Source organism: Chamaea fasciata, unplaced genomic scaffold (genome assembly GCF_029207755.1).
Source record: "Chamaea fasciata isolate MVZ Bird 193981 ecotype frontalis unplaced genomic scaffold, bChaFas1.0.hap1 SCAF_1, whole genome shotgun sequence".
Classification (NCBI taxonomy): domain Eukaryota; kingdom Metazoa; phylum Chordata; class Aves; order Passeriformes; family Sylviidae; genus Chamaea; species Chamaea fasciata.
In genome coordinates, this window is record NW_027094086.1 from 124,667,714 (window position 1) to 124,679,375 (window position 11,662).

An 11,662-nucleotide genomic window follows, 5' to 3' on the forward strand; every position below is an offset into this window, starting at 1 on the left:
CCATTTTCCTAACCTCTCTGTAATTCTTGTAGTCTGGTTCATGACTATATTGAGCTTATCTATGTTTTCCTTAAAGACTTTGCCACCTTTCAGTAGGCTGGATCAGTACATTAAATGCTTATTTTATGTAATTCATATATAAAGTATAATATAACATAATAACATATATATGTTATATAATAGTTCTATAGAAATGCATCTGTTAATATCTTTCACATTGATACTGACATCTTTTTGTATCAGCACTGTTAGTTTGAGACATGTTTTGTTTGTGATCTACTTTAACTCCAGTTTTTTTTTCTGGTGTACTCCTCCTTAATGATTATTCCTCGCAGGGTATTTATGTATTTGGTTTCTCTCTAGTAATTCCCATCTCTACTCAACTGCATGTTTTCTTAAACATCTCCAAATTTTTAAAAAACTATTATGAATTTCACATTTCCCAGGAAAAGAGGGAAATTTAATTTTTGTTTGTTTTTATATTTTAGAAATGTTATAAGTGCCTGCTTTTTCATCAAAACTCTCATTTCTCCTTCATTTTGTGAAATAATCTTTGATTTTTCCTTTCTGGGTGTTTCTTTTCCAGCTCAGTTCTGCACCTTCCATACAGAAGTTTCACTTGGACTGTAGTCCCCCCATTTTCCTAGTAAAAAGTCACACAGATTACTTCCATCAAGTTTTTTTTTTCTCTAACCTAATTAGACAATAAAATTATATTGGCTTGACATAATAAGTGGGAATATGAATGATTTAGCTCATTTGAATGCATCTGTGGTTAATGTCAATAAAACCTTCTTTTATATAATTGAAAGATGATGAGGTTTTGAAATAAATGGAAGTTTCCCCAGGCGAGAATAGAAGCAACAAACCACACCACGGAAGAGTCTTGAGAGTAGGGAAGAGAGACACCAACAGCCAGGACATCTACTTTTCCATGTAAAGCAATGGACAGAGGGCTGGATCAACCTCAACATATTTTTCTTCTCCTTGAACTTAAAAACTTAAAACTAGTCACAGTTTACTGCCTTTGGCCTCCAAAGGTTGCTGGCCAGCAGGATGGCTGTGTTCCATCTTTAACATGAACATCCATCTTCCTTCATGGCAAGCTTTTTCCTTTATGGTGTCAGTGAATATTGACCCATTTCCTTCATTCAGAAATTGGTTCATTTGGTTTGATTTTTTTAATGCTGAGAACAGCCTTCTGTGTTCTCCATTTTTCAATTAAAGGATTAATTACTCCTTACGACTTGTTGGCTTTAAGAGCAATCTTCATCTAGAATGACTTTTAGCCTTGATCTTCCCCTGTCTGTCTTGAATACTTTCCTGGTGTTTGTTCACTGTATTGGAAATCCCTTCTGCTTGTCACTCAATTGTTTTATCCCTCTCTGCACATTCTTAATCTGTTCATTCACGTTTGCCATTAGTCACAGCAGCCAGCTTTTCCCCATCACGTCTTTTCAACATCTGCAGCAAAGTTTTTCCCATCAGTGATCTAATGTCTGTGGGCTATACTGAAAGGCTGGGATTACTTTTTTAATATTTTTCCTCACATACAATGGAAAAATTTCCATTTTGGAGCTCATGGCTAGTCAGCCTTCTCTCAAGAGGATATTTAGTATACCAGTGAGGGGAGATCATTTTGCAGCACCTTTGTCAGAGCTCTTCAGGCTGACAGAGCACTATTGGTTCGCTTCACCACCTGCCAGGGTGGTTATGCACTACAGCTACACTCTGAAATGAAGGCATCCATATAGAAACAAAGAATATTTTACACCTGCTAATGGAAGAGAGATTGGACACTAAATTGCTTCAGTATAGTGTTGTATTAAATTGAAATAAAAATCAAAGGATTGGAGAGATTGAAATTTGTTTGTAGATGCCTCTTTGGAAAATATTACACAGTCAGTTACTATTATGTCCAAATTCTGAAATGTTATGTTCAACAATTTTTCTTCCATGGTCAAACTTTTTTTTTCCCTGTAGCTGTAATTTTCCTGTATTTTCAAGCAAGGATGAAGACATAAAGGAGAGCTCCTTTCTGCATTGGTCCTTTAAATTAATTTGTCCCATCTTTTAAGTAACACTGTCCTGAAAGCGGGATTAAGCATCATGGTACCTAAACATAGGAAAACATACCCTTAACTCTTGTACATATGTACAACCTTTCTCACTTAGAATACTAAATTTAAAAGCATTGAATTCTTTTAGCCTAAGAGAACAATGTAAATTTGATAAAATATAAGATCTGTGCAGTAATCTATCAGTTAAAGTAAAATGAGCTTCATTTTTGTTTAATAAGGAGGATTAAACTCTTCTTTACATATATATTAAATAATACCTTGTGAAGTGAAATGCGTCTTTGCAGATGTCTGTTTAACCCTCCAAGTTGTGTTTGAGCTAGAAGTGGTGCAGTGGGGTCTATGCAATTATGCTACAGCTGCTGTTAGGTGTAAAAGTAAATGAGATGCTTCATCTCAATGAGCACAACTCCTGTTTAAATTTTTAAGATAATAAACTAAACAACTTTAGCCAAACTGAGACACTACTACCTCAAATATTTCATTTCTGCAATGAATGATTCTGTATAACCCTCTCAATCTAATTTGACCAGTTTGCCTGCAACAGATTAAACTGGTTTAATGTTTTCCCGTTGACTAAGTTCTTAATTTTGTTTTACCATCAGTTTTGTTAACTTTTCTGAAAGCTTTATTTTTAATTGTTGATTTATCATATCCTAATTGAGAAAATTTCCATGGCTCTTGTTTCTCAAATTTGGGGTTAAATTGAGGCTGAAAAAAATTCATAACATTTAAGATACAAAAGGTGGCATTCAGAATTAAGGTCTTCTGAAACTCTTTGATCAAAGATCAACATCTTTGAACTTGTTTTTCAGAACTGTTTTGTCAGAAATGAAACTCAAGCAGTTTGAAAGAAACTCTAAAATATTGTTGTGCTCTAGCATTGCGAGTTGTAAATTCTAAATTTTGTTCACAGGTTTTATGAAATTTTAAGCTCAGATGATGACAGATATATTATAAACACTAATTTTTTTTTGAAATTAATTGCAAACTATAAAACGGGCTTGGTTCAGAAGTTGTTTCTACATGCTTTTAAATGATAAAAAGGATTTTTCTCTTTAATATAGTTTTACTTTGAGGTCATCTGGAAATAGATAAAAGTTTTAGGATGATCTAGAGATTTATAAATGGAATTAGGTAACGCGGTGGGAAGTATTCTCAGATGTTTCAATAAAATAATATAAGACAAATTTTATACTAAGGAGATAGAGGGTTTATATACATGTTAATAAGTATGATGGTGATACTGTCTCGAGCTTGAATTAGCTCATCACAAGGTGAAGATTTAATAATTACTAACATATTTAGGAATTCCTATTCATATGACTGACAGGAAAGCTTCCTACTTCAGTAACTATTTTTGTCTTTTGGGAAATGAGGTAAAATCTTCCTAATCCTGGTGCTTAGGTTGTGAATTATTCTGTGACTCAAGAGAGAAGGTATTTCGTAGGTAACAGTTCAATAGGATACATTTATCTACACAAGTGATTTGAGAGGCAGTGGACTGGCTTCTCCCGAGTGAAGGACAAGATGCCAGATAACATGCTGCTTGCACATAAGCCATTTTAGGTCTAAATATAACTGCAATAGCACTGCCTGTGTAAAAATCCTCATGTATTTAACTGAGGAATGTGACTTACTAGCTTGTGTGCAATGCCAGGAAAGACAGAGTCAAGCTGGTGCTGTGCTGAGATTTAGCAGCTTATGTGCTTGCTAGCTCATGCATCTCTGCAGTGCACTTGATTTCATACTGGGGATGTGTCCAGCTGTGAAAGCAACTGAGAAATAGATATTCTTTGTCCAGATATTTCTTTGTCTTTCCTGGGTAGGTAATATAAGCCTTTTAAGGTGTTTGGGCTTTTGCAGCCTATGTTTTCATGCATTATCTAGCTTTAGAGTCTCAGACGATATTTTAATAAAAGAAGGAATGTTTAAAACATTTAACAGAATAAAAATGAGGTGAATATATCTCTTCCCTATTGTTTTCTCATTATTTGTTAATAGTGAAGTATAAAACCAATGAGATATATCATAAAAGAAGAAACCACTGTGAGTGAACCATCAATATGCTTTGAGGGTGTCGAAGATACTTGGCTAAATCCTGTGTGTGCCAACAGAGTCTTAATCATAGAGTCATTGAATAGTTAGGCTTGGAAGGGACCTCCAGAGACAGTCTGGTTCCACCTTCCCTGCAGTGAGCAGGGACATCAGATAAGCACCTTGTTTTAGGGTCAGGGCCATGCTGGATCTGTGAGACCTGCTGCACCAGTAGTCTGAAGGTCTGTCATGAACCCTTATGGAGAATTTCCAAATGTCTGCTACTTTCACAGAAATCTTGAACAAAAGCTGTGAAGCCACTATTACTGTAGCTGTCCCTGTTCCCTTGTATCCACAGTTCCTTCACGAAAAAAAAAGAAAAATTGGCTTCCCGCTTTCTTCTGCATATATCTCCAAGTATAAGGGCGTCATCAGAGAGGAAGAACCTTCCTGTTTTCTAGCTTCTCTTTCCATCTATTATTATTGCAACTTTTTTTAAAGTGCAGTCTTCTTGGTCTGTGCACTGTACAAGATTAGTGATTTCTGGATTTGCTGCTAATGTTATGGCATTTCTTTACTAGCCTCAGACTGCTCGTCTCCAAACATTGTACTGAGAGTGAAGATCCATGCATTTTTTATCCAAATCCTGACTTCCAGCAATAGTAAACCTCTTCCCCCACTTAAGAGACATGAATTTTTTATCTCCTCTGTCTATTTCAGCACCTGTAACACTCATCTATAGAGAAATGGGGGAAAAAATGGTATTGGTGAAAAATGCATCATTTGTGTACTTGTGAAGTCTGGAGTAGTTTAGTCAATCATTTTGTTATTAATATTAGCAATTTTTCAGCCTTTGTGTCAGTTTATGAGCTCCATCTTTAGTTGGAAAGGACAGTGACATTACCCAGAAACAGCCTTCTCAGGCAAAGTCTAAAAATAACACCATCCTTACTATTGATGGTATGAAGTTATGTCTCATACCTGTGAAGAAGCCGTGTCCAAATTTGTATATAAAAAACATAAAAAGAACCTTAATCATGTTTGTTTTGTAGTATCAGTTAAAATGCTTTAACATCACTTTGTAGTATCAGTTAAAATGCTCTGCATCCCATTGAGAGGACCAATTGTTTATCATATCTGCCGGTACCAGGTCCACTTTATGATGTGAACAGAAAACTTAGTGAAGTGTGTGGATATGCTGATCTTCCTGAGCCCTCTCAGGAACTAAGAATACATTACCCAGCGCAGAGGTGTTCATATGATGTTGTACCCCAGAAGCTGTGAATAACAGTTGCAGATTGTCTCTGTAGCAAAATTTGGAGTGAACCTGTCTGGGCAGAATCTGAGAAGTGTCAGAGAATCATTGAATGATTTAGGTTGGAAAGGATCTGAGGTGGTGTGGTTCAAGACTCTTCCCCCTCCTTAAAGCAGAACTATCTTTGGACATTTGTCTACATTTTTAGACCAATGTCTAAAGCCTTCTAATTCTATCCAGATGAAATCTGCAGGAGGAAAGAAAGACATCATGTCTAGGCATCTCAGATATACAAAGACATTACAAAAGAGAAAATGGCAGAAAACAACATTAGTGTTCAGCAACAAAGCTAATCATGCAGAAGTGGGTGCCTGAATTTAGCTAATGATTTTAAAGTACTTTACAGCCTAATAAAATTCGATTGCTCCAGTGGGAATTTCCTGTGAAGAGCAGACTCAGACCTGCAGTCAATCCATTAGTTAAGCCATCTTTGTTCTTGTGAATAATGTTATTTGCATTTCTGCAATTCAGGGAGAGAATAGGGCCTGTATGGAAATAGACTATATGGAAGGAGGTAATGTAAATATTTGTGCTATTCCAGCAGTCTAAAGGACAGCCTATAATTAATCTGTAGTTACTTGAACAGGTAAATGTAACAAGTGTTTATATTAGGGTGGAAAAAGTTTGCATTTAACTTGGCTGAATATAGGGTTGTGAAAAATCCTGCTTTTAGGCTACCATATATGACTACTGTCGACAGGAATTTTTCATTTTAAGACAGAAGTGAAACTATTGTTCTTATGTCATGTTGTTGGTGGGGAAACTTTGTGCAGCATAAAAAAGAAAAAGGTATAATACTAAATTCTCTCTTTTTATTTCAAAACCAGCTGAATTATGAAACAATATGTGAATATTTTTATCAAAGGAAACATATTAGTTGGTTTGAACACTAATATAAGAAGGAATGAGAATTTCTGTGAAAATAATTTAAAAAGTGAAATAACCCAAAATCAAACAACAAAGAAAAAAACCTACTGCCTTAGCATGTGAGAGCGTTGAGTAGAAAATACAAAATATCTGTGCATAGGATTCAGGAAATATGTTTTCCCAAGGGCATTAGAAAAATACTGGTCAACTATAGTTCAGCTTGCCTCGTGGAATGTTCTTTTGCTGCTTCCTGCTGCCCACACTATTGTCTGCTCAGGGTTCTGGCACGTATTGTCTCAGCTTTCCATTCCTGACATCACCTGATTGCACCATTCATTCAAGTGGGTCAAGCCTTGTAACTCCAAAATATGTAGCAGCAATCAAAAGAAACTGAACTCCAACCTACACAGCAAGTTTCTGCTTGGTAGCCCCATATAGCTGGCTCTGTTCAGGGCAGGTCATCATTACAGTAGTACAGACAGTCAGAATTGCTGTCATGCAAGCAGGGATGTGGCCCCTTAATATTTTATCCTGATGTTAGGGTTTTTCTTAGCCCCTCCACCTCCCAGAACCTTGCAGCATTGTTATTTCCTGAATGCGTTATTTCCATCAAGTACTTGCAGTCCTGACATTGATAGGCAGTGAATCAATACTTTTATAGAATTGTGAAGCCAAACTAGTTTTGCAGATACACAGTATGCAGTATGTGATTTTCCATTCTGGATGTAATAACTGCAGTTCCAAATACTCCCCCACAAGGGTTGATTGCATGCTTTAGGAAATTCACAGTAAAAAATTTAATTAAGAAAGAAGAAACTGCATCACTTCATTTAAAAAAAGAGAAATTCACCTGAGATATTTTGTTCATTTTCAGGCTATAATAGCAATAACCATCTTTAGTTGAGGACATTTCCTGGGGCTTAATGGCCCATGGCTGTGCTTCTTCAGGTGATCATCATCATCTCCCAACAGTCATTAATCCCCTACCAATGCCCTGCACCTCAGTCATTAAATGTGCTTAAATGTGCTTCTCTGAAAATGAAATAGTTCTATATTTAATGCATCTTCCAGGAATAGGAGTGATCTTTCTGAGGTGAGGAATGAAAGAAGTTTATTAATGTGTCAAAGAAGTACTAATTATGACAAGTGGATAAGTTCTGTTTCTAGAGATAGCACGACAAAGAATTTTTCCACAGTAAGACCATGTTGTATGTAAGTCATCGTTTTATGTATAACACGATTTACACTCATCTCAGTTGCATAACAGCCAGATCAGAAATACAGATAGTTATTTGTAGTTAGATTTCTTCTGCAGAGCATCTCAGCATAGAAAAATCTCACAAAACATGTGGTCTATGACTGCAGTACTGCTTAGAAAACTTCCTTTTCCATAGCAGTAAAAATAGAGTTATACAGCTTTAAAAGGTGTTTGTGATAATGCAAGAAAATAAAAAGACGTTAAATCTTTCATATCTGAAGTCTAAAACTCTTAAAAAAATCTTTTGGTGAGAACTTTGAGTCTTTCCTACAAACAGGACCATAAGTACAGTGCCAACAGCATCATCAGAGGTTTTAAACAGTGTAGGCAGCCAACCCCTGCTCAAGTAGAATTAAAGCCTTCAATGAAAATAATTGAAATTCATAAAAATTAAAGGAGAATTGGGGAAGTTTAATTTAATCTTGTTTGAATTTTACTTACTCCTACGTTGGGCTATTTTCATCTTGTGCTACTAAGCATGCATAGCATACACCTAACATATACATTGCATGAAGCCTGTATCTCTCCCAAAAAGATTCTGAGAGAAATCAGAGCAGACACAGCCTTCACTGAGTGAAAAATTAGTACCTTTTGGGTATTATTGTAATTTATTATTGATGTTGGACATTCTGATCCCATGTGCTTCAGTGAGTGACTGTGTAGATAAAGACAGATGTAGACCTTTTAGCCATGCATTATTAAATGCTAAATTATGTTAATGTTAAAATTAGAGCTCTCCTAGTCAGCACCTTTAGATTGCAGATTGACCTGAAAAAAGAATTATTACAACCTGACTCAAAAGTTTCTTGTCAAAATTTTCTTTTTGTTTTAACAAGCAAAAATTAACATTATTAAAATATCTTTCAGTATAAAGAAATTGTTTCACTCACAGAAAAAAAATTTGCTTACTTCAGTAACCAATAACAACTCCCTTAATTTTGTGGTTTTTCAAGTTAGAGAATTTTTTCTATGTGAAAGACAAATGTTTCTTTCAGAAAATTTTAAATATAATATATCACATGCGCACGTGTGCATGCACATTTTATCTTGCTCCATTGTGGGTTCTAGAAAGAACTATTACTTAATTTAGACTATACTCTGAAATCTTTCCTAATCATCCTAATGCAGTTTTCAGCAAATAAACTTTTGAAAAAAAATTTATTAGATCTGACAATAAATTCACCAAATAATAAAGAAAGAGTTGCAAAGAACTAAGGGCAAGATAAACAGTATTGCACTTTTAAGTTGTTTTCAATCTACCTTATATCTCATCCTAAACAGCAGTCTTGGGATAAGTACTCATGCATTGTATTGCAGTTAGAACACTTCTTTTGCTATAGATCCTGTTTAAGGTTATTCTTACCCTATCATGCAACTTACAGTGTCAGCATTCTTCAGATCATTTGTCAAAATTCAACAGGAATGTCTGCGATAAAGAGTAATAGAAAAAAAACCCCAAATTTTTCTAATGTGAATTTATCAGTATGCCTAGAATTCTTGGTGTTTTTTTTTTTTTTTCTCAAGATCTCTGTTTTCATCCATTCATTATGTTTACAGATCAAAAGAACTAAAAAAAACCAAAAACAAACCAACCTCATACAATGTTTCTCATTCTCATTGTAAATTCTGTGTTGTAGGTCTTGTTTTCCCTCTGTGCTGCATTCTGGGGAATCCAAATTATGAAGCGGATCACTTCATTCAAAGATAAACACCACTGAAAGAGCCGATCTAACATCACCTTAAATACGGAAACAGCACTTTAGAATAACCTTCTAAGTTCCTTGGAATTAATCAACCATGAATCATGCTGAATTGCAACCAGTTCACTTATGATACAAGAGATTTGTGATTTTTGTATGAAGGTTTGAAAGATTCCTAAGGGGGTATATCCATTTTAGTTCGATTTTCAAGAAATATTTAATTTCTTTCCAATTTAAATCAAATATTCATTCACAGCATAGATTTTTACATTCATAGGATTCCAAATTTTTAGAAACTATGTAAAGCTAATTTCATTTTTGCAGTGATTTTGTTAGTAATAATATGTGAAAAGTATTTTGCACAAGAGGAATAATTAAAATCATTTCTGTTGTAACCTGGTATAAAGTGATTGACTGTCTTCTTATTGAGGCTAAACATAAACATATGTGAATGTCATTTTTTCTGTAATGATTGAATTACACCAGAATCTCCATGTCATGCCCAATTCAGTGTTCATAACATACAGTTACATGAGGATGAGTAGTTGAGGCAAGAAAATGATTAAAAACAGCATGATAAAATAACTCGGCCTAGTATGAGTTGAAACATCTTCAATAAAATTGGCTGATGTATGTGTTGTGTAATGCAGACATGCAGTTTAGGCTGAGTTATTTACGGAATACACCTGTGTTGCCAACTTTAGGTAGTGATCAAACCAGGATTTACACGTGGGTATCCCACTGGCACTCATGTGACAAAATATTTGGAGGGCCGAGCGTTTAATCTCTGGAGATTTCCTGCTGGGTGATGTCAGGGGAGATGCACGTCTTGTCTTTCAGAAGCTGTTGGAAAGATGGTGTGTACTAAGATAGGAAAATTAAATACAAATGGTAGAGGGAGTCTCCAAACAGCAGGACTGGCAAAAATACTGGATCTAGGTTGTTTTTCTTTCCTCACACTCATCCAAATTTTTTTTTGGCTCCAAGCCTTTTAGAAGTGCTTAAAGTCAAGTAGCTAAAAAATGGAGTCTGTCTTAGATGCTTCAAACTAGTAATAATACCTGGATTTAAAAATGAGGTTTTGTTCTATTTTTTTACCCATTTCATTTTCCTTTAAGATGTTAATGGCAATCTAACAGACATCTCAGGTTTAGACAGCCTACTTTTAATTAACTCAGATTTTCAGTCTCTAGCTGTAACAGATGCCACTGTCTATGGAACGGGATGTTTCCAATAAATTTTCAGAAACCCAGTAATGTCATTTATATAAAATTGTTGCAATGTCTAGTGATAGTATCATCTCAATTGTAAAATAGAATCATCTAAATTCTTGGTTTGCAAGGAACCTTAATGATAGGTTACTTAATATATCTTTTAAAAAAATAACAGAATCCGATTCCAGAAGTACAAACTTCTTATGTGGCCCTGTGAGTTACTGCACCCATATTCTCCAAATTTGTAATTGTGACATTGTCAGTTTAATATGACATAGTGAAGAATCATATTGAAAGTCAGTTTCCTTATCAAAATACATCCTTTAAAGAGACAGGAACAGGAAAAAAATCCAACATTTTCTGCATTTGAAAACTGGCAGTTTTCAAGTGACAATAATGAAGAATTAAGTAAAATTAAATTAATTTTGAGGCTGTTCTAATGAATGTCATATATTTACAAGAGGAAATGAATGTGATTTCATGGGCAAGTATAAAATATGTCTGATGAGGACAACCTAATCTTTAAAGCAGAGGCCAAACAAGTTTCCACTTTTCCAAGGATTTTTCAATCCCAATTTCCTGCTTCCAGGGACTTGCCATTATGTATAGGTTGTTTGAAGGCAAGGTGCAGGAGAGGAGCAACATTCTTCCATTGCATGCTGATCAGTAGGGTCTGAGAACAGCTCCTTTGGCTGAAGGCTTGGATAGACTCATGGTGGGTGTCCAAGACTTACGTGCTTTACAACAGCATCACCTGGGTATGTATAAGCAATCCTTTGGCTACAAAGTGAAAGCTAGGATTTGCCATTCTTGGAGAAGAGAGTTTCAGGGACAAGCTCTTAGGAACACCTTTGCACCATTCTTTCAGTAGCTATGTGTAACTATATCCCTTTCAACTTGCTTGTCACAAATCTTTTAAAATATAAATTATTTCGTATTTTTGGCACCTAACGCCACTTCTGGATCTAGTTTATGCTGTCTTTATATCCACTGAAAAGAGTGAAATAATCATCCCAAAGCTGTCTGGGTGGGAGTAATCAGGAGATTTTGGAGACTAGTTGGCCACTGAAATCAATTATGTGAAGTTAATATATATCATGCAGTTAACTCATTTAAGTTAATGCAAACTACAAACAATGCTTATTGCTAGCATGATATTTTGATAAGCCAGCCTTCTCCCCTCAGTTTTGTAA

The 11,662-nt window shown here is 35.2% G+C and overlaps 1 protein-coding gene across 1 annotated transcript in view; it reads left to right on the top strand.

The window, feature by feature from the left end:
* AGMO (alkylglycerol monooxygenase) overlaps window positions 1-9,822 on the top strand; it is a 188,904-nt gene extending 179,082 nt beyond the window's left edge. Inside the window, exon 13 of the mRNA XM_066196473.1 lies at window positions 9,193-9,822. Coding sequence (XP_066052570.1) covers window positions 9,193-9,273 — 81 coding nt within the window. The 3' untranslated portion in view covers window positions 9,274-9,822. The remainder of the gene's footprint in view (window positions 1-9,192) is intronic.
* Window positions 9,823-11,662: the final 1,840 nt, after the last annotated feature.